The sequence below is a fragment of the Gopherus flavomarginatus genome, chromosome 7, assembly GCF_025201925.1.
Source record: "Gopherus flavomarginatus isolate rGopFla2 chromosome 7, rGopFla2.mat.asm, whole genome shotgun sequence".
NCBI lineage: Eukaryota > Metazoa > Chordata > Testudines > Testudinidae > Gopherus > Gopherus flavomarginatus.
In genome coordinates, this window is record NC_066623.1 from 78,351,311 (window position 1) to 78,377,468 (window position 26,158).

At 39.6% G+C, this 26,158-nt stretch overlaps 1 protein-coding gene across 3 annotated transcripts in view; it reads left to right on the forward strand.

Annotated features, from left to right (window-relative positions):
• CDC14A (cell division cycle 14A) overlaps window positions 1-26,158 on the forward strand; it is a 120,632-nt gene that overhangs the window by 66,543 nt on the left and 27,931 nt on the right. For all 3 annotated transcript variants that reach the window (XM_050962359.1, XM_050962360.1, XM_050962361.1), the window contains exons 8-11: window positions 1,912-1,999; window positions 6,755-6,985; window positions 10,103-10,241; window positions 21,802-21,961. In XM_050962359.1, the coding sequence (XP_050818316.1) occupies window positions 1,912-1,999; window positions 6,755-6,985; window positions 10,103-10,241; window positions 21,802-21,961 (618 nt within the window). The remainder of the gene's footprint in view (window positions 1-1,911; window positions 2,000-6,754; window positions 6,986-10,102; window positions 10,242-21,801; window positions 21,962-26,158) is intronic.

Below are 26,158 nucleotides of genomic sequence, written 5' to 3' on the forward strand. Positions count from 1 at the left end.
AAAGATGGTTGATTGAAAAAAGAAGGTTCTTGGGAATATGTACATGCCCAGTCAAGTTTTTCTAGCAGGGTGTGTACATAATAGTATAAACTAGTAATGTGTGTACAGAGTGTTCCATTATTTGTTAATGTTTACATTTGAGATTATTCACTTTTGAAGAATGAGAATGTGGAATATGTTATTTAAAGGAACACTGCCGCCTTGGATTAATTTTGACCTACTTAAAGAAATGAGAATCTGGGAGCCTCTTCAATTTCCTCCTCTTGCATTCTTTCAGGTTTGCCCATTTAAAAAGTATCTGTGTTCTCCTTTCTCCAGTTCTCCCCAACTCTCTCATAACCAAATGCAACTTACCTTTATACTTGCACTTCTCCAGTTTAAACTCTGAGCATGCACACAAACTAACCTGCTGTGTGTATTTATTCAGTCCACATACTTCCAGTATGTGAAGCTAAAAATGTGAATACTTATGTATTTTTGGCATGGTCACAAATGTGATGACTTGTAGTGTAAGATGTGGGAGTTGTTTTAAGAGTAATTTTAAACGGACAGATATGCAAGAATAATGGATGTAGAAACCAGTTCTCCTTCATTGTCCTACACAGGTCCAGGCTTATAGATTGTTCCCTTTTCATTGAACTAAACAGAAAATCCTGAATTTATAATGGTATTTTAGGTTCTTATCAGCTATCTCCAGTTACCTGTCAGCTGTATATTTGTTCAGGTAGGTTAAAAATTGAGGTATGGATGATGTCCCTTTTTAAATACAAAGAATTCAGTATTCATGAATACAGCTGACAACACTGAATTATCAAGTAAAAAACATTCTTATATAAAATTCTGCTCAATCTACTGAGGTTATGGACATTGGTATAAATTTGTTTGTTTCTGCTGTTTGCCGGGTAAGAAGTAAGGCCACCAGTCTTTATGTTCCTATTTACTTCAGCATAAGTTTTACGTGTGGGAGGACCATGGAGTCAGTTGTAATGGAGTAGCCAGGCAAATAGTTTACAAATTACCTACAGTGATGGACATAATCAGAACTTTTTACTTGGCGAGATTTTATATGGGGTGGTGAGCTGGTCTACTGAATATATCATCTACTCATACATTATATAAAAATCTTATATAACATGCAAACAGAGTGAGATTGCAAAAAATGTCATGTGTAAAGCAACTACATTGTCAAATGGGGAATGAATCCATCTGTAATTTTTTTTAAGAAACCTTAGATATTAGGGAAGTCTTGGGTTATGTATCTCAAAGATGCTTTTAGATTTGGCCCGTTGAGTGAGCAGTGGAAGAATTCCAGGTTAACACATAAGTTGTGAAGCCTGAGTTTGAAAATAAACAGAACACTTCTGTTTCTCGTGTTAGAGGAACATGCAACCTTGTTTTTTAAAGAAAACCCTCTTCCACCCTTTAATATCCTCTTAATTGATTTATAGTTTGGTTTGTTTACTGACCCATCAGAGACATGCCAGTACATGGATTACAACTTTCACAAGGAAAAAGGAAATTATTATTTTGAGAGCTTAATTTGTCTTAATTTGTTTACTATTAATTCCTTTTTTGCCATTGTTAATGATGTGGCAGATTTCCATAGCCTTTGATAATGCAGAAATGTCTTAGGTCAGGCGTAGAAAGGTTTGCCTATATGCTTTGGAGAGATCTTCAGGCTTTTCTAAGATTACCTATACTATCATGTAAATTTCTGGCAAATAGCTTCATACATGGCTGGTTTCTCCCATTTTCTGAGCCAAATAGTTACATCTGAAATGCTTTGCTCTTATGATTTCTGTACAGAGGATAGTTGTTTTTTAAAAAAAGTATTATTCAGGAATAGATTTTAAACAGTTGTGTGTGAATTTTAAAATGTTTTCCTTTCTTCTCTCCTAAAATGCTCAATAGCGGGTAGAAAATGGTGACTTCAACTGGATTGTTCCAGGAAAATTTTTAGCATTTAGTGGACCTCATCCAAAAACCAAAATTGAAAATGGTATGTTTTTCTTGTCAATCATATGTCAAAACATTGTATTTTTTATAACCCCTCTGTTCCTTAATATAATTAGTCTTTATTTCCAATCTCTGACGTATTTGTGAAGAGAGTAGTTAAGAGTTAGTGTTGGGTTTTTTTGTCTTTTTTTAAATTACATTGATTCTAGTAGGTGGATTGAAAAGTTGATATTTTGTTTTGGTGGAGGGGGTTCTTTGTTTTTATCAATTTGGATAGAATTTTGTATAGAGTTTTCACATTATAGGACTTAATTTCATTCAGTGACAGTTAGAAGAGATCTGTGGAATTCACTCAGTAAGTGACTCAGAAATTTGAGGTGGCCCCCTACTTTTCTTCCTGAAACTGACAACTGATCTCACTTCTATTCAGAATTAAAGGTGAACTACAAAAGGGGAAATGAAGAAAAAAGTGTGCAAGACCAGATTCTTTATATTGTATAAAAAAGCCCTGAAGAGTTTAAAAATGTGTTTTTACATTAGAAATTCAGGTGTTGCCTATTGAAGATTCTGTAGATGATGGAGAAACTAGTAGGTTTTATAACATTAGAGAGAGCAAGGATGTGAAACCTGATTGAGAGGGGAAAGGATTTTTATTCATACTACTTAAAGGGGAAGAGTCAACTAGAAATCTACTTAGTTTTTAAAAAATTGGTTACAGGTAGGTGGGTTGGGTTTTTTGTGCTACACCTACTCCTCAGTTTCCCTGCCAATATTTGTGGTTTCTAAGTTACACTTTCTAATTTTAATGGTTTCTTTCCACGCATACGAATTAAAATGGAAACTGACTACCTATACAGGGAAACGGAAACTGTCAAATGTATTGAGTACATGAACTGAGAAAAAACTTTTTTTTTTTAAACATTTCAGTTACAATCATTACCTGCAGTGGGCAAAACACATTCACAGATGTGATTTGCTCCTTTAAAGCACATATTTAAGTAAAATACTGAAGTGTAAGAATGAGGGGTGGCCCAACTGGCCGCCAGTGGGAAGGATCCATTCCTCAGGATGATTGTGCCTGGCTCCCAAAAGCATCCAGCCCTGCACCATTTTTCTGTACAAAATTGGCATCCTCAGCATAGCATGGCCTCACATATATATGATCCAGGCAAGGTCATGCTGCCTGGACACCATTTTGTAGAGCAAAATGGCATCCTCTGCACAACATGACCGTCCATGTACTGTACATGCAAGGTCACGCCTCATGGAAGACACTAGTTTGTTTATGTACATTCCCTGTGGAGGTGCTACACAGCTACAAATGCAGCCCACAGTACTGAAAAGGTTGGACTATCGTATGAAGCTTGAATACTCTAGAGTGAGTGAGCAGCCACACTGCAAAGCCATCCCAAAGTTACTGTGTCCTTGGTGGTGCTGCAGCCACCTGTGTGTCACCAGGACTTATGGGAGCATATCTCATGATTCTTGGAGTAAGCTGAGCCGTTCTTTAACGATTTCCCAGTGAATTATAGGAGAACTTTTCTGTCTTCTGGGTATACAGAGGCATTGTGGCAAGGCAATGAAGGACTGTAATTGCTTGAGTGATTTAACCTGTATTCTCATTGCTAAGTCGGTGAGCTCTTCAAGTGATTGCACATATCTATTCTACTGTAGGTATGTATGCATCTCATGCGCAGTTGTCAGGGAACTTTATCCCTTAGTAACATCCACTGGGGTGGCACAAGCGCTCTCCACCATCACACACCACTGCATGCAGGTATAAGAATATGAAGTTGCAGCCAACCACCCTTCAGTTCCTTCTCACCAAAGTGATCATTGTTGGAGCACTTTCAGTCTTGCTGTCGCAAGCTTTTCCCTCACTTTTTGTATATAAGTTCCTTGTTCTCTTAGCAGTCAGTTTGGTATAGAGTATAGTTAGTGCTAGTGATAGGCTTCAGTTTTAGGTCCTTTTTGGGCTAGATTTGAATCTCAGTATTGGTACCAGAGCCATGCCTTGCACTCTGTGGTTTCAGTCCTGCAAGTTGTGTGCCAGGCTGATGCAGGTCAGCAACCTGCACCCCAGCTGCCTAAAATGTTTGGAGGAATCCCACATCAAGGATAAGTAAAGGATTTAAGCCTCTCTAAAAAAGAGAGACAGGCAGATATAAGTGTCTCCTTATGGAGATGGCACCCTGCCCTCCATCAGAGCCCTCGAATTCAGAGCATATTCCAAGTGCTGCACCTTCAGTCTGGAGCACACTACTGAGATATCTTTGGCACCTCGATCTGTATCTCTAGTACCAAAGAAGAGAACCAGATCTTCCAAGAACTTAGTACTTTGTTCAGAAAGAGCATTGGTACCAAGACCATCTAGAGGCTAAGGCTCTGGGAGAGAGACTGAGGGGAAACATTCCCCAGAGCATTCCTCATCTAGAAATGGGGGGGATTGTCAACTCCAGAACCTGTTCCAGGTCCATCGAGGCTGACGCCTGATGTTTCTATGCAAAAAGTTCATATTCAAGGCCTAGTTCTGATACCAATGACGCCAGAACCATATGCAGCCACTAGAGAATTGCTCATCTTTTTGGAACAGGTATCCCTGGTAATCCAGGAATGGTTTCAGCTGGTAACAGTGACTATGGTTCCTACACCAGCTCTGCAAGAGCATGTGGTATTGATGCCTTCTATGTTCTGGTACCTAAGAGGCAATACAATCCATGGGCAAACCACCATTAATATCCCCAGTACTGTCATTCTCTGGCTCAGCTTATTTTATCTCCTATCCGCATGGGTTCTGCTCCACTGTTATCATAGGACTTGGAGTCATTTTCTTCAGACTCAGAAGTGGGGTTTTTTTGTGTCCCATGCAAGACAGAATGCATACCCTCCAGCAGAGCTTTGTGACATTGCCAGTTTCTTGTTGGATCTCTTCTCTGCAACACAGCAGGTCAAAGTAGTATATGCTTGGGACACTAGATACAGGCACCCCTTCTAGAGGCATCCCGGTTGTCACTCTTTGATATGGCAAAACTCTTCAGTTCCTAGAAAAAGCCCTTAAGGAATCATCTGACCTCATAAAACGTCCCTCTATCGATCCCTGTAAACCCCTTGAGGGAACATCAGGACACTTTCCTGAAACCATGACTTCCATCCCTCTCTAAACCAGCAATCTTTTTATCAATTGAATTTCCTGGCCTGGTGAACTTTTATTTTCCAGCGCCAGAGAGTTTGCCCCAGAGATGTAGTCTTCTCAAGACAATGAAACTTTGCTGGCCCAGGCCCACCTTCCTCTGTAGGGAAGCTGAAAAATTTCTTCTCAAGCTGAGCCAATACTACTTCTGACTTACGGACTCAAAAGATTCTCAGACAGGGCCTTCTCAGGATTGCAAAAGCCTCTCTGAAGACAACATAAAAAGACAAGCTTCTAGTTTGTGTAGGGGATCACCTTTCTCTTGGAGCAATAATCATGGCCCCATCTAATCCTGTCTTCTGATCCATTTTGTTTTCCCTTGAGGTTAGAGGTCTGGAGGTCATCTTCAACTTCTCTGTGCAAAACTCACTTCAGAATGGAGACTCCAGCTCTTGGGTTCAGAGAAAAAGCTTCCTGTAGCCAGGGCTTTGAAGTGGAGCGCAGAGCTGGAGCTGGAGCACAGCTCCAAAGCCCTACCTGTAACATACATTTTTATTTGCAGGATTTAAACTTATTTAACTGTTTTTCTTAACAATCCTAACATTAATATTAAGGTAAGTTACCGCTATAAAATTAGCCTAAGGCAACGGTGACTTATTACATAAATGGTGAAATCTTGTCCCTTTTGAAGTCGGTGGGAGTTTTGGCTTTGACTCCAATGGGACCAGGATTTCACTTAGTTGCTAGGAGTATTTAGTTTTAAATGTTTTTATAAGTTTATTTTCTCCATCCCCCTCCCTCTACATGCCCAGATAGTCATGAATAAAATTTTTCATCAGATTAGTCAGAATTTCTCCAATTGCCTCTTGGGACAGCAAAACGTATTGCTTGGAAGAAATTCAGGTGAATAACCCAAATCAAGAAAAAAATGATCTGACCTTTTCTTAACACAAGCTGCTTTTTCTCCACATGAGTTACCCGCTCTTAACCAACAATAAACAATGGTAAGTTCAGTTTGGCTAGGTGTACTACCCACACAAATAAAGGTGAAAAATAAAAAAAAGTAGAATAGCAATTTAAAATTAACGCATCTTGTGATATTATGTGCTCGCATAATAGTAGCATTTCTAGCATATTCTTTACATATTGTACTTAGTTTCTTAGTTGCAGAAGATGTCCACTTTTTCTAAGGCTCTTGGCCTGTGGCTCTACAACAAATACACATCACCACCATTATGGAATCCCACATTCATACACATTCCTCACTTTAAACCAGACAATCCTTCATTATAAGAATAGGTTTAGAGTGTGAAGGGGTTTCTAATGTATTAATTGTAAACCTAACTTATAACACACAGGACATTCTACAATATCTAAGAGACATTATGCTTTAATGTCTTCTGATATCTTTATTTGTAAGAATAATAGCTTTATAAACCTCAGGCTAAAGCTTTTTGTTAATTTTTAACACATCTTGGCATATTTTTTCATATAGATATATTTACCTTTATTAAAATGTCAAATGTGATTGTTTACAGAATTAGTAAAAAGTTTTTAATTCAAAAATGTGTTAATTTGTGAGTCTTTTTTTAATGGAGGGTGTGTGTGTGTGTGTGTAGTAGTTTTCAGTGATTTATTAATGTGTAACCTTTTTTTTGTTGCTTTTAGGTTATCCTCTTCATGCACCTGAAGCCTATTTTCCCTATTTCAGGAAGCACAATGTCACATCAATCATAAGACTAAACAAAAAGATCTATGAGGCAAAACGTTTTACAGATGCTGGCTTTGAGCATTATGACCTGTTCTTCATAGATGGAAGCACGCCAAGTGACAATATAGTGCGACGGTTCTTGAACATCTGCGAGAATGCTGAAGGTGCTATAGCTGTACACTGTAAAGGTATGTAAAAACCTAACCCGGTGTACTTATGAGTTTGCAGTTCAAAATAAGAAAAAGCATTTGCCAGTTCTGAAAATAACCTGCACAGGATCAAAAACTCAAGCAAAATTATCTTCATTCTTCCAAGAGTTCACATTAAATTCTTCTACTCCAGCATGAGAACTATACATTACATTATTTGCCAGTCAGTGCTATTCAGGGTTGATTTTTTTTATTCCATATAATGATGCTGCTGTTTGTTTTTGTTTGTTTATTTTGCTGAAGATCTCTCTTTAGCGTTTATGGAAAGTGGGCTAGTAGATGTTAAGAGGCACACAGTCCTCTTCATGCTTCTGAATTGCTGCTGCAAATTTTGTCTAAAGAACATAACTTTGTTTAATTGTAAAATACAATTTTGAAGTTACTGTTTTAGCCTGAGGAAGAGTAAAACATAAAGTATATTGCGCCATAACTTAATACTGGGTAGCACATAATAAAATCTTTATACTCTACCTGGCATGACACTTTTTGTTAGCTGTAGCACTGAGGAACTTAATGTATCTTTTTTTTTTTTTTTTTTAAGTAATCAAATATGGATTATGTACTCAATTAAAATTTTAGAGAGAGGAGAGCTGGATAGGTTGCACAGTGGATTAGTTCAGTGGTTCTCAAACTAAGGCTGCCGCTTGTTCAGGGAAGGCCCCTAGTGGGCTGGACCGGTTTGTTTACCTGCCGTGTCCGCAGGTTCGGCCGATCGTGGCTCCCACTGGCTGCAGCTCGCCACTCCAGGCCATTAGGGGCTGCAGGAAGGGCGGCCAGCATGTCCCTCGGCCTGTGCTGCTTCCTGCAGCCCCCATTGGCCTGGAGTGGCGAACCGCGGCCAGTGAGAGCCACGATCGGCCGAACCTGCGGACACGGCAGGTAAACAAACCGGCCCAGCCCACCTGGGGCTTTCCCTGAACAAGCGGTGGCCCTAGTTTGAGAACCACTGGATTAGTTCACTAGAACTTGATCTCTCATCACATATGAAAGTAAGTGGTTGCAAATTAACTCCCATTCATGATGCTGATGTCACAAAGTTTATATCTTGATGCATCAAGCAGTTAGTGGTAGGTTTTTTAAAAAATTATACAGGAAGGACTAACGGGCATTGAAGATCAAGAATGAAGTGCATTAACAGAGTTAGAGAGAGAGATTAGCAAAATATTTCTTTGTACTATGCCTGACTCAGAACAGTGTATTCATTTGTCATTTCTATGAGGACTAAATTTTCCTGCAAAATGTTTAGAAAAAACTAAGTTCAGGTGTGTAACAATCCTCTTCCAGAAGTTGTCAGCAGGCTTTTGACAAGAGTAACACAGAGCTGTATGGCTTGAATTAAAGTCATAATTTAAATTGATGATGATAATAGGAGATTGTTATCTTTTATATGGATTAACAACTAGAGGGACATGATACACTTTAACAGTTGTGTTACAACTATATGACTAAATGCTCTGAATTCAGTGTTATACGTTTATATTGTTGAACTAGTTGTCCGTTCAGTACCATACTGTCTGAAGATCAACTACTTGGCCTTTGTTCCTTCCTTGGGCTCTACTAAATCTAGAAGACACAAATTCAGGGTTAATTCATACTTAATATACTGCAAGGTAGCTGTATTGCTCTCTTGTTTTGCCAGGGATATTTCTACAGCTTCCATGTTAGAAATCACTTGTTACCGGAGCTTTTAATAAAATCATTTAATCTGAAAGTTTGCTATTGCAGATGTTTCCATAGCCTTAATTTTTTCGCATAGCTTTTCTGCTGAAACCTTCAGTAACAAATGTGATTTAATAAACATTTTTATAGATGAGAGAGTGTTTTCTTTTTCAGACAAATATTGTTACAGTTTAAATAGTCTATTTATAAACTGCCTTCCCAACACAAATTGAATGTCTGTCTCTAATGTAACATTGTCTTCCGCTTCAATTCATTCTACGGAGCTAGTGCTGTAATAAATAGAATCTGCTCATTATTTGTTCTTGTGACCCCATACATTCCATTTCTTAAATTCTTTTAGCATTTTAAGACGTCAGACAGCACGATTAGTATTCCTTGATTAAATGTAGAGTGTGGTGGTTCTATATTAAATGAAAAAATATTAGATAGAAATATAAAAATGTTTGCATCTCAAGAGTTACTGTTAGTGCAGAAACCATGGTTAAGGAGCTAATGGACATCTGCAGGTAATTAACCATACTGTAAACTGTAAATATTTTATTGGGGAGACAGTGAGGTCTAGTGGATAGATCACAGGACTGGACTTGGGCAAATCCCTATTGTGTTGCTAACTTGCTGTTAACTTGGACATGTCCCTTAGATTCTGTTTCTTCCTTTTCCCTTGTGCAGAACACTTTGTACATTGCTTTAATCTGTTTAGATGAAAACAGCCATTGAAATACTAACTAGTATTTATTTTTTATAGTTTTGCCAAACTGCAAAAAAAAAAATTTAAAAAATTGAATGAGTGTTCGTTTAATAACATGATATAGTGATTCCAGAAAGTTAATTTGGGTCCCAATCTTATCAACATTTAAATGTGGATATCTTTTCACACCCATGCTTAAGTGTTTGCAAGATTTGGGCCACAGCTTATAAAGTGGTCAGTCTTAAAACTTTCTTTCTACTTTATCAGGAAATACATTTTGCTTTAACATTTATTATAGGATATTAGATACAGTTTTGTATTTCATAATCAGTAATAAAAATTAAAAGCTTCCTTTAAAAAAATCTTTATTGAAATAAATTTCTGAAAAAATAAAATTACAATATAAAGGGTTTTAGTGGTGAAATGATGATGCAAATTACGATGAAATCCACAATTCCACCTTTCTTCCATGTTTTCTTAAACACCTACACTAAAACAAACTTTCAACAATTTGATACTTGTTTAGGTATCTGGCCAGCTTTATTTCTAAAACCTAGCAAATAAAATAAGAAATAAAGCAAAAATCACAAATCAAACATCAGAGGCATGTATGAAATTACAATATAGAGATGTGATCCTGAGGGGAACACTTTGGTTTCCAAATACTTAAGTGTTGTACATGTGTATTTGTATATAAATATTTATTTTGGTCCTTTTGTCTTTTGTAGCTGGTCTGGGGAGAACAGGAACATTGATAGCCTGTTACATAATGAAACACTATAGGTTCACACATGCTGAAGTCATTGCTTGGATTAGAATATGTCGACCAGGCTCTATTATAGGGCCCCAGCAGCACTTTTTGGAAGAGTGAGTATAGCATCTTTTGTTACTGTAGGGGGTCTACCGCTTCTAACTATCTCTATTTTTACCTATTTGTAGTATCTACCAAATCTTATTTATCTAATCTCATAGGGTTTTGTGTTGCCACCCATCATCACCTTAGTGCTTGAATATCTTCCAGGTAAAATAAGTAGCAATTGTGACATCTCTATGGAATCTCTGGCAATTTTCCCTTATTGGAGTTAAAACTCTCCTGGATTCTGAGTTTGATTATTTTGGGAGGGTGGGGGTCTAACAGTTGAAAAGGGTGTCCGTGTTGGAGGCTAACCCTGTGATTATCCAAGGAAGATGAGTGTGGGAGTGGAGAAGTATGTGATAATGTATTTAAAGATGGTATCTTCATGCATATGCACAAGCATCTTTAATTCTGGCATTTCCTGATTTGTGAGTGCTTGACTTTGGACTCTGAATGTTCTTTTAATGATTATGCATGTAATATCCTAGGCTTTTTTAAAAAAGCAAACTGAAAAAACAAATTCTGTAACATGGCATTATATTGACACATACATAGGTCATCAGCAGAGTTGGAATCTTTAGATCGGCCTCACAGCTCTCTGCCACTTGAACTAATGAAGTAACTGATAGCAGTAGTATGTTATCACCCTCCATGTAAGTTAGCATTGGAGGTGGGAATAGGACACTTTGTCACTGAATTTCACAGATATTTGCTGACAGCAGAGGCCATGGTACATACAACTTGGGATTCTTCGGTTCCTTTCCAGGCTCTGAAAGGAAGTGAGGTCTGGTGAGCACAGACTCTTCTGCTTGTTTACACACGCACACGCGCACGCACGCACACGCACACCAGCTTAGGGTCATATCCAACACAAAATGCTTTTTAAGATGGTAGCTGTAAATGTGCATCTTTATGGGAAAAATCTAACAGAGGATGTAGTGTCTTGCTAGCCATTGTATAAATATGTAGTAAGAGTCAGTCCCTGATCGATAGTGCTTACAATCTAAATAGACTAGACAGATTTAGGAAGGTAGTAGTATTCCATTTCCAAAATGGGAAGCTGAGGCAGAGAGACATAAGCACTGACTTCCTGATTTCCCAGGGGGTGCTCGACCCCCCCAGCTCCATCCCAGACCCTGCCCCTTCTCCCAAGGTCCTGCTCCGCCCTTGTTCTGCCGCCTCTCCCGAGGGCGCCCCATAGACAACTGGTGCCTCCTCATACTGTAAAAGCAGCAAAGAATCCTGTGGCACCTTATAGACTAACAGACGTTATGAAGCATGAGCTTTCGTGGGTGAATACCCACTTCATCGGATGCATGTAGTGGAAATTTCCAGGGGCAGGTATTTATATGCAAGAAAGCTAAAGATAACGAGGTTAGTTCAGGGAGGATGAGGCCCAGACGAAGTGGGTATTCACCCACAAAAGCTCATGCTCCAAAACATCTGTTAGTCTATAAGGTGCCACAGGATTCTTTGCTGCTTTTACAGATCCAGACTAACACGGCTACCCCTCTGATACATGTCCCCATACTGGGGGGAGCTCCTGTGACCGGGCACATGTTGACACCCCACGGCAGCCCCTGTGGCGGGGTCACTCTGTCCTCCCTCTGCACCTGCCCCCCCTCTGCCCTCCAGCACATTCCTGGCAGGAAGGAGCTCAGTCAGGGAGTGGGAGGGAATGTTTCTAACTCCAGCCCCTCCCGGTTGCTGCTCTGCAGCCCAGCGGCTGCTGGGGACCATGGATGAGCGAGCTGGAAATGTGCCAGAGAGAGGGTGTTACCCAGGGTTCTTTCAACCCAAAGCTCTTGGTAATTTTTACTCTGTGCGAGGTGGTGTCAGAAAATAAATCGGGAGACACGGCCATCCGACTGATTGATAGATGACTGGCACAAACAGGACAACACAAGAACGCTTTCACTTAAGGTTAAACTTTACTTAGTCTCATGCACTTACACACGTCCACAACAGATTAGTAAAACACCCCCAACCCTTGATAATTACCAGTGCTGAGTGTGGCTCTCGAGTGACACAGTGGCAGGTTTCTGGTGGCCAAATCTTCCGTCTGCTGGTGGGGACCACAAGATGTATCCAGAGGGAGAGTCCAAAAAGTCCAACTACTGTGTATCAAACTTTTTCTCCTTATTTATACATTAGTAATAGAATGACATGTCCCTTAAAGAAAACTTGTTAAATAAGCAGTTTCAATGGTCAAGCAAGAGGTTTCTTCTGATTATTGATTAACCAAGTGTGGGTTTTTCCAGAGTTTGCAGCCTTGAGACTGTAATAGACATTCCTGGGGCACATCCTGCTCTTTTAAAATGCATGCATCAGCAACTTCAACACAATTCTTATCGGGAAGGACGTGGGGTCAAGCTGCCCATTCTGTGGCACCCAAACCCCCTCCCCTCCTGCCTTGGTCAAGCTGAGGGCTTGGCTACACTGGCACTTTATACCACAATAAAGCCTCCCAGAGTGCTCTACCTTACTCCTTGTCCACACTGGCAAGGCTCATAGAGCGCTCTGACTCCCTGGCTAGAGCGCTCCTGGTACTACACCTCCAGAAGAGGGATAACAGCTTTCCGTATTGGCTGAGACGCCTCAGGGCCCGTGTGAATGAGGAGTTACATTACAGCGCACTGATTGACCTCCGGAAACGTCCCATAATCCCCTTAAGTCAAGTGGCTTCTCCTCTTTGTTGTGAAATCAGCTGAGGAATGCAGAAGTGCCTTTTCAGAGCTCTGTTTCAGACAGCAGCTGCTTATCTGCAATGGGGTAAAGCAAACGTTTGCTGAGTGAGTGAGTGAGAGGCAGGGGGGCTAGAGGGACCTGAACTTACAAGATAGCATGCTGACACACTCTCTCTCCCCCCACATACAAACAATACACTCCACCCCAACCCCCTCATTTGAAAAGCGCGTTGCAGCCACTTGAACACTGGGATAGCTGCCCATAATCCACCGCTCCCAGTGCTGCTGCAAATGCCGCAAATTTGGCCACGCCAGTGCGCTTGCAGCTGTCAGTGTGGACAGACTGCAGCGCTTTCCCTAGTGCACTCTGCGAAGGCTGGTTTAACCCAAAGCGCTCTACAGCTGCAAGTGTAGCCAAGCCCTGAGACTGCTGAATAGGCTGCTTTTAACAATAAGCCATAGTGGTTTCAGGCACTTTACTGGTTTGCCAAAATCTCCCCGTACTAGGGGAGCTCTGGCTCACTCGTCCCCGGTTCCTGGCACCCAAGCCCAGGCAGGGAGCAAAAGCCGCCTTACCAGTCAGGCTGAGCAGACTTGCTCATGCAGCCACCAACGCCAGCCCGCTACACTGCAAAGCAGCATCCCAGCGACCAGAAGGGGCTGGCTGGTCCTGCCCCCTCGGCTCCTGGACCCCCACCCCTTCCACTCCCTGGCGTCCAGGGCATGCATTGCCCAGGCCCTCCCCCTCCTCTACTTCTTCCTGCCTCCTGCACACGCCACCACCAAACAGTTGATCGGGGTAGGCAGGAGGCGCTAGGGGGGTTAGGGGGAGGAGCTGATTGGCGGGAGACACTGGGAGGGGAGGGAGGGAAGAAGGGGGGGAGGAGCCCACCCACTATTAATTTTTCTGAGAGTGTTCCAGCCCTGGAGCACCCGCGGAATCGGCACCTATGCACAGAGATTAAAAAATGACTAGTCCAAGGTCACACAAGTGAAACCTGCGCCAAAACTGTGAATTGAGGATTCATACCTTTTTAGTATTGTTTGAGAAATGTATTGTTCTGGAGTATTGTAAGTGTATTGTTTGAGAAATAATTAACTTCATCAAGACTGATTATAAAATGGAAATAAGAAACTTTAAAGCACATACATGTCTTGTTTCAGAAGCTTCTAAAGGATAATAGAACAATGATGGCCAAAGTGCTTAAAAAATGCTTGGGTGTAGTGTTGCTTAGCAAAGCACAAAGCATCTTTGATGTATTCGGGTTCAAATAAAGCCTAGAGCTGTGGCAGATTGAGATTTTGACCTGAGAAAAAGAAATATGTTACTTTATCATCTTTCACCTTAAGTTTGGTACCAATGCCTGGATTTGGGTCACAAACCCATATATTTAGTGTCTGACTGATAATACCTTTTATGTAAAAATAATTTTATATATAATAATTTAACAAACATAGTCAATGAGTCCTGTGGAGGTGCCAATCTAGGCTGATGCCCGCGACTGTCAGCTTTCTCCTGGCAATAGGACAGAAGATTGTCTGGAGAAATAAGTGAAAGCATTGAATTCACTACTTCCTGGCATGCACCAGCCACTCCATCTGCCTCCTCCACTCTGTACATCTCACTCATGCCTTGATTTAGTTAGGACCAAAGGTGCTCCCATCGTTCCCTCCACCTCAAAGGGAGCAACAGCCTAGCCTATATTCAGCAGCTCCCTCTGGGCAGGGCCCCTCTCCCTGGGGCTTTGTATGTGTTTTCACAGATTGTGCTAAACTAACATTTATTTCAACAAATGTAAATACAACATAGTCTCAAATTAGCCTGTTACTCAGAGTATTAGTATTCACTCAATTGGACCTACATGCTATGACATGACTCTGTGTTCAGCAGCACTCCAGTGTGGCAAATTGCAAATTTTCCTGTAAAACCCAGGGAAGTTTTAAAATGGAATTATAAAAATGAGTAACACAACAAATACAGTTAATATTTTTTAATCTTCCTCTACATTTTTTCAGGTTTTTGTGCTGTAGGTTTTTGTATTGGTAACACAAAACTTAATTGTAGAAGTTGTTAGAACAGAGTTCAAGGTGTTACTACCTGGATACAGTTAAGGCTTTTGACACCTGGGAAAACGTAGAAGGTGGTTTGGGATTGTGCTTTTGTTAAAATGTGAAATAGTGAAATAGGTAACAGTTTTGATATTTTAAATATCCTTAGTGTGCAGAGTGAACAACACACAAAGATAAATGGAGCAACTCATGCTTGTCTTAAGAGTTACGACTTCGGACTGTAACAATTGTGCATTGATTTGGACTTTGTTCTTATCTGGAAAGTTTATCTTCCCAAACCTGAGCACTAGAACGAACACACACACACACTCTCTCTCTCTCTATCTAACTAAGGGTTTATATATTTGTGTTTCTATATAAAAACAAATCCTGAAGGAGGCCCTCTTATAAATGATGTTAAACTTCATGAACAACATGATCTCTGTTTCTGTTCTAGTTGTTGGAGCAATGGTAGTATTCCTCTTTGACCAAAAGAGTGTGTTTACGCTACAGCTCCATCTCCTATATTGACTGGTTTTGTTTTTAAAATTCCCATCATGTTCTTCTGAGTTAACTTGGTTGATGTCAGCAGCTGTATAATCTCAGATCATTCTTTTAAGTATACTGGATATTGACTTTCCTCGCTCTGTGTAGGAACACTTTTTCAACTACCTAATCCTGCTGTATTTACTGATTATCTGACCTCCCAGTGGGAGCTTTTCTCTGAGGCAATGCATGCAGATTATCCAATCTTTTTTTGATTTATTGTTGCAGTTGTCACACTTTTTTTCACCTTAACAGGAGCTATATTATCTTATACTTCTAATGGGAAAAGAAGGCTACTAGAGAAGATCTGAGAAATAGATTATTGTTCCTGTTAAAAACTAAACTGGAGCTAAAAAGATTTATTCATAGAGAGATGTATGTGTTATGCTCCCACATTTATGGTTATTTGGAGCCAAAAAAGAGAGATCACCTCAGGAAATTAGTTCACACATGCTGGCAAACATGCGAATATTTACTATGTGTGGTAATAAAGCATGTATTCAGTGCATCTGTCAGGAGGGTACAAATTCCTCATGCTAAACCAATCAAACAAGCTTTCATTCTTTTCTGCCACAGTCCTATAAAATCATATTGTTTGGAATTATTTTAAATTGTATTGATATAGACCTATCTTGACCACTGACTTTATTGGTATGCTATATTCATCTTTTAAGCTTATACAAAGGAATATATGGTTATGAGGAATGAAAGGTTTCCAGTTCACTTTTGCATATGCTTTTGTGATGGCCACTCATCTTTGGGTTTTAGGTAATGGTTTTCATGTTTAAAATAAAAATCTGTTTAATTTCTTTGAGGAAAATGGAGTAGGTAGGAGGAAATGCATTGCTTCTGTTTGCCACTGCTTTTCAGAGCAGCAAAGAGTCAACAAAATCAACTTGATAGTATTTTTGTGAAAACTGTTTACCATACTCTGTGCCACAGTGTACTATATTGGTGAGAGGAGTGATCTTTCAAATGATCTATACCACCGCTTTTATTAGGATATGTAAGTTTGCTTTCAAAATTTAGAGTTAGTGGACAGCACTAAAAACAGTGTGTTCCAACCTCTGCTTTATATGTAACGTACTTTGAATGAAGAGAGTAAAGAATATCACTGTAACAGGGCACATGCTTGCATCTCAATAAGCTTGTTACAGTCCTTGGGCCCTGTAAGCAGAGACCTGGGGCTGGAAAGGTACTGGAAGGTGGCACTGTACACCTGTCAGGCAGAAGGCTTGAGACAGGGGACACCTATAGGGAGCAGGAGCTGGCTGGGGAAGGCTGTGAAGAAGGGCTGTAAAGACTTCGAAGCCCTAGAGACAAGGGCTAAGACAAGACCCTGGTGGGTGGTGAGACTAGTTGCTTTTTTTTGTTGTTTTGCATTTTATTTATAAAGATCTGGGAAGAGAACAGAGGCAGAACTGTTTGAAGCATGATTTTCTTCCCTAGCTAGCAGAACAGTCCTTCCGCTTACAGCCACACTTTATAATAGATTTCCAGATCTTGTAAAGAACAAGTAAATTTCTGCTGCACAGCTTCTGTCCTCATTCATCACTAATGGGTAATCTCTCTGACCTGTACAGTTTAGACGCAATTCAGTGTTGTTGCTGGAGGTTCCAGCAACTAAGCTCCACCATTCAACTCTGGGAGCAGAAGAAATTGGCAGTTTTTTTTTCATAACTTTAACTTTTATTCATTTTCATGCAGTAGCCACTTCATTTCAGCTTCTAGCTCCTCCCACTCGCTTCTCCTGAGCTGAAGGATCACTGGAGCATTGATGCTCTACTCCTCTGGTTCCTTCAATGCAGCAGCACCTCTTAGCAAGCTCCCTCTGCCCCCACCACAGTAGCAAAGAAACCCTGCACTCATTGAGCTAAGTCTAAGAGATGCTATATTTATAAGGTGTTTTTTCAGGAGCCTCACAGGATGAGCCATGCCCTGCTTCTACAAGACACTGATCCTCACTCTGCCAGGGCATGTGCTTTGAATCAGATTGGCATGCCCTCTCCTCTCTCTCTCCTTCTTCAACCCCCAAACCACAACTCTGCTGTGGGAAGGCTCATTGATGAGCATGAGGTTTTCCAAGGAGAGGAGAACACTCCCAGCCTGCTCAGGAATAAATCTTGCAAATCCCAGAGGCTTCAGATCCAAAAATAGAAAAGCAAGCGTAGTCCTTGTAAGGCATCATTTCATTTTGTTAATGAGCAAGTGGAATAAATATCAGGGTTTATACCCATTCTTCTTTGCCTTTACACCCAGATGTAGAGTTTGCTGGGACTTTTCTGTTCTCTGTAAAATTCCTTCACTGTGCTTGGTATTCGTCCCATCTTCACTGCAGCATCTGTAGGCATGCAGAAAAAGCCTGTTGCTTCTGTGAAGCCCTACCTGAGGCTGCAACATAATAGGTATTGTGCCTTTCTAGCTTTTAGCCCATGAACCCTGACTCTCCCAGGGTCTCAGATTTCAGACAGCAGTGGAATAAAAATTGTGCCAGTTTCTTGTTTACTGCCTACAGACCCTCACTTTGACAGGGGAAAGGGAATCAGTCTGAAGAGTAGCAAGAAGTGTCTCGCAGTCCCTCCCCATCTTCATGAGCTGGCTCCACATTAGATTAGAAGGAGCACTTTAGGTAATCTGTATCTACAGCAGAGGCATGTTCCATATGCAGCTACACCATCATAGGATTACAGGGACGTAAGAGATAAATCCCTTCCCATGTTCAAACCGGCTCCTGTTTTTCTGAGTAAAGCCTTGATTGGTACTAGGTTTCTTCTGAAGTACTCATGTCTGCTGGCCACCGTGGGGAAGCAAACAGGTGTCCTTTCAGGCTCCTTGGTCTTTCTAACAGATTATTCCCACAATCAAGGCATTTGTCAGTGTTAATTATAATAAAATATATATTTCCCCCTTCAATCATAATTTGGTACAGGGTTTTCCACATGTACCATCTTTGAAGACATTGTAATATCCAAATGGGGACTTTAAGTTTAACATTTGGTTTTAGCCAAAATGTTATTACAAAAAATTAGAAATTGCATAAGTTTTAGGAGTCTAACATTGGCAGAGCAGTAGCCCCACCATTTAAAAGATGTCACACCCCTCAGAAAGAGGACTTCCATCCAAAAATCCCATAAACCATAAGAGTGAGGAAGACTGCATAGAAATTTCAAAGCCTAAATTGTAGCCAAAAATATTCCCTATACTTAGTAAGGAACATCTGTTTGGTGGCAAGCAAGTGGTTTGTTGTCTAGGAGTAGGATCTTTGCTTTCAGTGTGAAAGTTTTCAGGTTCACATTCTAATCAGATCCTTGTAGCAGCATGCAGACTATCCTTTTTTTGCATTTTTTCTGAGTTTTGAAGTCATGTATGGCAAGCGCAGTGGCTCCAAAACCAGTAGTTACAAAGAATAGTTTTACCACCCTTGTAAAGATTTGCAAAAATCTAAAACTTATCTCTAACAGCTAGGATTGCTGGCACTATGCATTGATATCATTCCCTGAACAGGACTTCACAGAATGTTCCTCCAAAAAGTCCTTTTGAGAGCATGGAACCACTTGTATGCAATACAAAAATTAGCACCATTCAAGGTATATATCTGAATGTCCCCTTTTAGGCAGGTAAATGCAGACAGTATGCCGAAAGCCAACCCAGTTTTGACTCTGTTTGCACGCTCATTATGGAAACAAGCCACACACAATGGGGAGCGTATGTGAAAGTTTAAATGATCCTGGGGTCATGACCCGTCACTTCGAAAAAGGGAAGCATCCAGCTCTCTCTCCAGCTCTGACCCTCTGCTATACAAATTTTCAAAATCTCAGTCTACCGCATAATTTGCTTCATTTTGACAGCTCTATCAATTGCATGCTGAGCAAAAATATAAGAATACCCATACAAGATTGACCACGATGGTACATTGAGTCCAGTGTTCTGTCTGACAGTAGCCAGAGCTGCTTCAGAAGAAGGTGCGTCAAACCCTATAGTGGGTTTTGTGGAATAACTTTCCCGCAGAGGAAGTTTTGTCTACCCTTCTGTGGGTTAGAGATTAGCTTGCGCCCTGAAACCTGAATCCCTTCCGAAATCAGTGACTAACCAGAGGTCAGACCTTTTCTGAGGTAATGGAAATAATGCCTAAGGCAGAGAAGAATCTGCTATTTTTAAACATAGAGAGATGAAGTCTCCGTCTTCTGGACCACCACTTGCCTAATAAGCAGTTGTTTGGACTTGCTAGGCAGCCAAAGAACCTCCATTGCATGTGCAACGAAAGACCAGACCTCTTAAAGCAAGGATCTCCTTTGTCCAGACTTGGACCACTCACCATTAGCAGCCTGGGTATTGAAGGAAAAGTGTAGTTCAGCAGTTCTCCATTAACCTTATTGATACATTTTGAACTCAAGACAGAACTCAACTAGGAAAAAGCATTGGTCTTGTCAAATTCAGTTTCTGGTATGAGGACAAACAATTTCTTTGGGGCAGGGATGGTCTCTGTTATATTTTTACAGTGCCCAGAACAACTGGAACCAGCCTGTAGATGTTTGTTACACAGATTTAACAGTCACACAGTTTACCACATCAGACACTCTAGAGTTTCCTCATGATAGTTGGTCTCACCAGAGAAAAGTAGGTAACAGCCCAACCAGCATTCTTTATGCAGGTATATTGCAGTCTCCAACTGATGTTGAGATTAAACAATAACAGATTAGACAAGCCTGTAGGAGGCCTTTCTAGTTGCCATCATAAGAATCCATACTCCTTTTGTCATGGAAAAAAGATTATTCTTATCGTTCCAGAAACCTTTCTGCCCAAGGTAGAATCCTCTTACCACAGTTACTGGGAAATAGCTCTCATATGAATTTGTTCCAGTTCTCAGCACTTCTTTGGCACAAATAGTCATTCCTAGAGCTTTAAAGATATATCTCAAGCATTTTTATGGGAAGAAAGTGTCTGATCCTTACCTGAGGAAGAAAGTCAAAGGTTTCCATTCCTCTGCAGGAGGTATCCTTTGGTAGGAAGTTGCTACTGTGTTCCGAAATAGTTCCTTAAATTACAGAGCTTTTGCTTTATATTGGGAGTTTAATTTTTGCTTATTCTACTATAAACAGTCTTGCTTATCTACCCCATACCTGCCCTCAACACTTCTGTGAATCATTCATTGTTCACTACTTCCCATTTGTTATGAATGAGGGGAGAACCTATACAGCAGTATGAGAAATTTCTTACCTGATCATTTTCTTTCATAAGAGCTTCCATCTTCATTCAACCACCTTGGAAGTCTGCTAAATGACTAAAACACAATTTGTAACAAAGTGAATATTTTTTCTAAAGGGAGACTTAAAAATTATATTAACAGGCAATTACATTTTAAGTTGTTGTCTTAATGCTAATATTCAGATCCTGGAGTGTTTCTGTAGCTTTGGGGAAACTCTTCTGGAAGCCTGAGTTGAACCATGGAGCTTAGTCTTTGTGTCTTGTTAGACTGCCTGCAAATTCCACAGGAGAGAAGCGTTACCCATTTGTTGTGAATAAGGAGAGACATTCCGAACAGAAATGTGTTACTGAAAATTCTCTCATCTCTCTACTGTCCATTATTACTACTAATATGAAACATAATAGTGTGTGTAGGCTGCAAACTGTGCTAGGCGTTTGTGCATACACACAACAAAAACAGTTTTTGTCCTAAAGAACTTCCAGTTTAATCTATCACCAGTTTGTAAGCTCACCCATCCCATAAATGGGTGTCACAGTGAATAAATGCTACTATTTTTTTCTCCCATGCATCTAAAAATTATCTACCCATTCCTGCAGCTTGGTTCTCTTTACCTTAGTACTATACTTCCCCCAATCTCCTGCATAACTCAGCTATGGTTTTGCTACTTATGATTAATCCACATCTCCCAAACTTGCCAATAATATCACACACAACACCCCGTTGTCATGTATTGTGTGTGTGGCTTTAACATATCGTTCCAAAATGACTGAATACTGCAGTATGTTGTTTTTTTCTGATTCAGATTAGCTTCTTTTAAACAAAATCCTAAAGTATTTTGGAGCAAGGGACAGCTGGAAAATATATATTTGATGCAAAAAACCATACAGGGATTCATATCTGTTCTGACTTTTTTTTTTATTTACCATTGAAGAAGAGATGATCCATTTATTATATGATGTATTTATGAGGCTATATAAAAGGAAAAATATTCTCAATTGATGGTTTGGCATGTTTCTCTCACGGGTTTTGTCTGCATGTAAATTTGTAGTTGATACTGATTGGTTTTGGTTTAATATTAAACAGGAAGCAAGCAGCATTGTGGATCCAAGGAGACTTCTGCCGATCCAAACAGAAACAACGATCAGCTGATGATGGAACTGTGAAAAAAATTATTTCTGGCTTGGATGACCTTTCAATCAGTGGGAGTTTTAGTAAAGTACAAAACTTGGATCAATGTGTGGAGGTAAGCATTCACTGGAAGAATCATACACCAACAGGGAGAGCCCATAACTTTTAATAATGAACTATACCCAATTTTAGTGTGTTTTCCCATAATATAGTGCCTGTTTTAAAAATCACATATGAATGCAAGAAGAAAATAAATCCTTTTAAACATATACATATTAAATGAAGACAATAAAAATAAAAAGAATTAAGAATGTCCTCAGTGTGTACTAATAATAATGAAAAAGAAGAGCAGAAAACAGCCAAAATGATAAAACAGCCATCAGTGATTGGAAAAAGTAGAATTTAAAATGAATGTAGATTCTGAGAAAAAAATGTTTGGGCAACATGAACATTTATGATGCACAATACAAAAGTAAAACTTAAAGCTTATTTGTTATCTGTTTCAAAAAGTAAATTCAAGGTTAGCATCTTGATAGGACAGGATGAGAATAGCTATATTGGTAAATATGTTGGCTGAAAGAATATGGTAGCTACCTAATAGTTAGTATTTTGAGGAAAGAAAAAGAGCTAAACAAAATAACCAAACCCTGGCCACTACCCGCTGAAATGGGAAATGACATGCCTTGTGTGACTCTTTGGCAACTCCATTGATTCAGTCATCCTGGTTTTCCAGCCAGTTCTGTTGAAACCTAGAATTTGTTCTGGTTTCAATATACCAGTAATTCTAGATTTATCCTATGTTCTAGGCTGTCCCTGTAGAACTTTTTGCTACATTGTCTCCCCCAATCACTTGGGTAGCTGCAGTTCTCATTTCCACTGGCTCATTTTCAAGTACTTAGCAAGAAGTGTAAGTGAATTGCTTTTGTGATGAGAATCACAAAAAGTACACAGAGCTATGGAGACTTTCCTCTTTGGTCAGCTATCCTTAGGGTAGAAAAATAGGCATTAAACATCTCAGTCTTCTTGATGTCATCAGTTATTAGCTCTCCTTCGAGCTAAGCAGAGGACTTACATTTTCCCTCATATTTCTCTTGCTCTTAATGTATATATAGAATCTCTTTTCCTTGCCTTTTATGTCCCTTACTAGGTTTAAATCATTTTGTCCCTACGTGCTTGTGCTATTCATTTGTACTCCTCCGCAATTTATCCGTTTCCACTTTTTGTAGGATTCCTTTTTGATTTTTCAGGTCATTACATTGCTCCCGATCTTGCTATTCTTCCTGTTTTTCCTTTGTATCAGGATAGTTTGCTGCTGCACCTTTAACATTGTCTCTTTCAGAAACTGTCAGCTCTCCTGATGTCCTTTTTGTCTTTTGAGAATGGGTCACTCTGAGTATACAACAATGATATATTCTGTATTCTGTTCTGGCAACTATTTGTGTCCAATTGTAATTCAGTTTGTTGCTTAGGATCTGTGAAGATTCTAAACGTCTAAGTTTTCTCGGAGAGTGCACTTCTTGCTTTCTGCTGCAGCTTTTAGGGTCTACTGGGTTGATGTTGTAGTCTGCTAACTGACAACTATCATGTTGTTGTCAGACCATTCTTAATTGAGGGCTTTTTTTTGCTGGAGGAATTCATTCCTTCTTCTAGTTCCCTAGAGCCAGTGTTTGCTGTCCTTTTGGGAGTAGTTTCAGGACTTACTTGTTCACACAGGCCTTTGATCAACCATCTTGGCAAGTTCATAATTTAAACTCTCTAACTATTTGTGTATTGGAGTTTTGTTACAGAGTTCATATGCTAATTGATCACATAATTAAAATGAAAAAATTGGTAAAATACTGTCCCCATTGCAATTTTTCATCTTTGCTAACTTCCAGCACTTTGTTTGTTTCTGATGGTTGTGACTTCATCCAGTTAAAGAATACAGACCTAGAAGTGGGAAGAGCTTATGATTGTCTCAGATTTTGTTTGCATATGTTGTAGACATTCACTTTTAACAGATATATTTACAATTTTTTTCAGAAAAAAAATCTTTGCCAGTTTCTTTACTAGTTCATCTTAATTGATGCAGATATGGACGCAATGAGACACACACACCAGAGTATGGTTACATGCAGAGGTCACAGCTTTGTTAAACTATTAACCAATGAGGAAGCACTTCTTGAAATATCCAGCTGGGCTGTTCCAGAGTCAAATTTAACTAGGCACTAGTGACCCTGGGTTTTACAAACCTGAAGATGGAGATTATGGCAAAGCCCCCTTTATACCTTCAGACCTGCCCAGGGACCCTGGCATGAAGCCAGAGCCTCAACCCATTTCCCTCATCCATGCTGGAGGTAGGAAAGCTGAGAGATGGGGAGCCCCACGCTGCCTGAGACATGGAAGCAAGCATACTGCCTCATGCAGTGTGATGTTTGGGGCCTGTACCCAAGCAGCCCATTGGGTTACTGGGACCTTGCATTGGGTCTTTTTCTTAACCCAGTCACGGTACTGGAATCCACCAGAATTCTAACAAGTATAATGTAAACCAGACTCTGAGATGTTGGATGGAAGGTGAAATTTTTGCTATGTGGGAAACATCTCTTCCAGACCTCAAATAAAATTTGGTGAACAGCATAGCCCTCAGCATCATAAGAGGTATGCCATGTCATGTAAGGTGGGAAGGGGTGGCGTTGAAACAAAGCAAAAATGGCTACCAGCCAACAAATGGGCAGAAACAAATCCCTCCATTTTTTTTCTCCCTAGTCCTTGCAGGTAGTAACCAATCAATGACCGCAGTCATCTATGGCAGCTGGAGCATGCAGGACAGGCGTAGAGCCCAGACTTGGTTAGAAATCCGGTAGATTGGATCTTAGACACCAAAGCATTAACCCAATCACCTGCGTTATCCACAGAATAGTTAAAGTTCTTCAGTATTTCCTTGCTGTAAATATTTCTTTATTGAAATAATTATAAAAGGAGTATTGATTCCTGCTTTGCTCAGCCAGATTTGTTTTACAGTTTTCCATTTTCAACCTTTTTTTCCCCAGAGATTTTTAATTTTGATGTAATAATAAAATAAAATTCTAAATCAAATTATGTAGGTGGTGTTTTGGGTGGAAGGAATTTTAACTTCTATATTAAATTAGAAAAACAAATCTATTTGGATATTTTTCAGTTGTAAGTTATTTTTAAACAATAAAGAGAATTTATTTTGGGGATGCTGTTCTTTCTGTAATGTAAATTGGTTTAGGTTTCTGTAAAAGCTTGGTTATGATAGTACATAATTAAGTTGTTTTTTTACTGTATTTTAAGGAGTTAAATTACTGACGTATAAGATCAGGTAATTTAGATTCCCCCTCCTTTCCCCACTCCCTCTCCCCATCATAAATATTTATAAGAATTCTTGCAGTGTTAGATTAAAATTGCTTCAAAAGCCATGCATTTTTTTGGCTGAGGACCATTAAAAATGGAAACTGTGTCTAAGTAGCCATTCAGCATAATACAGTCAGTGCAATTTAAATGGAAGATCCCGTGGTAGGTCTGGTATTCTTCATGAGCCATATTCCGAGTTTGTATCAGAGAACAGTGAAAAGAGGCATTAATCTGTGGTGAAGCTGGACGTATGCTGTTTGTATGACTGCTGTTACCAAGTTCTTTTGAAAATCATAATTATTGATAGTTTCTGCCACAACTTTAGAATAGAGCAAACTCTCTGGGAACTTGGAACCATCCACACTTTTTCGTCTCTTGTTTAGTTTAATGTCACCTCATTATTATAGTGTGAAATTTCCATATTTTTGCCTATTAAAATTGTAGCTTAAGGCACTTGAGTCTTTACTTACCTTGCTTTTCCTATTATGCTATTTACCAAATGCTTTTTTGTATCCTATTTTTTATTTTGTGGGAAATACATAACCCAAGCTATACAGAGGAGCTTGAGTCTGAAATGCCCTAACTTGTACTACTTTTTTTTAATTAAATTCAAAGTTCAGTGGAAGATAATCTTTTAAATTCCTCAGTATGGATGTGATCCTGCTCCCGTTGAAGTCAATGGCAAAACTCCTTTGATTCATTGGGGCACGATCAAATCCTACATCTGCTATGAAGTTTACTATTGTACACAGCTATTGAGTGCTTTAACACTTTTTTATTGGTAAATGATCCAATACTAAAATATTTTAAAAATGTGCTCTATTTTGTAGTACAGCACATTTTGGCATTCACTTGAATACTCCTTTTGTCTTAATGACCTGGAGCAGACTTTTGAGAAACACTTGTCTTAGTTGAATTTTTCTGAGGCAATGAATGTTTTAAAGTACTTGGAGTTCAA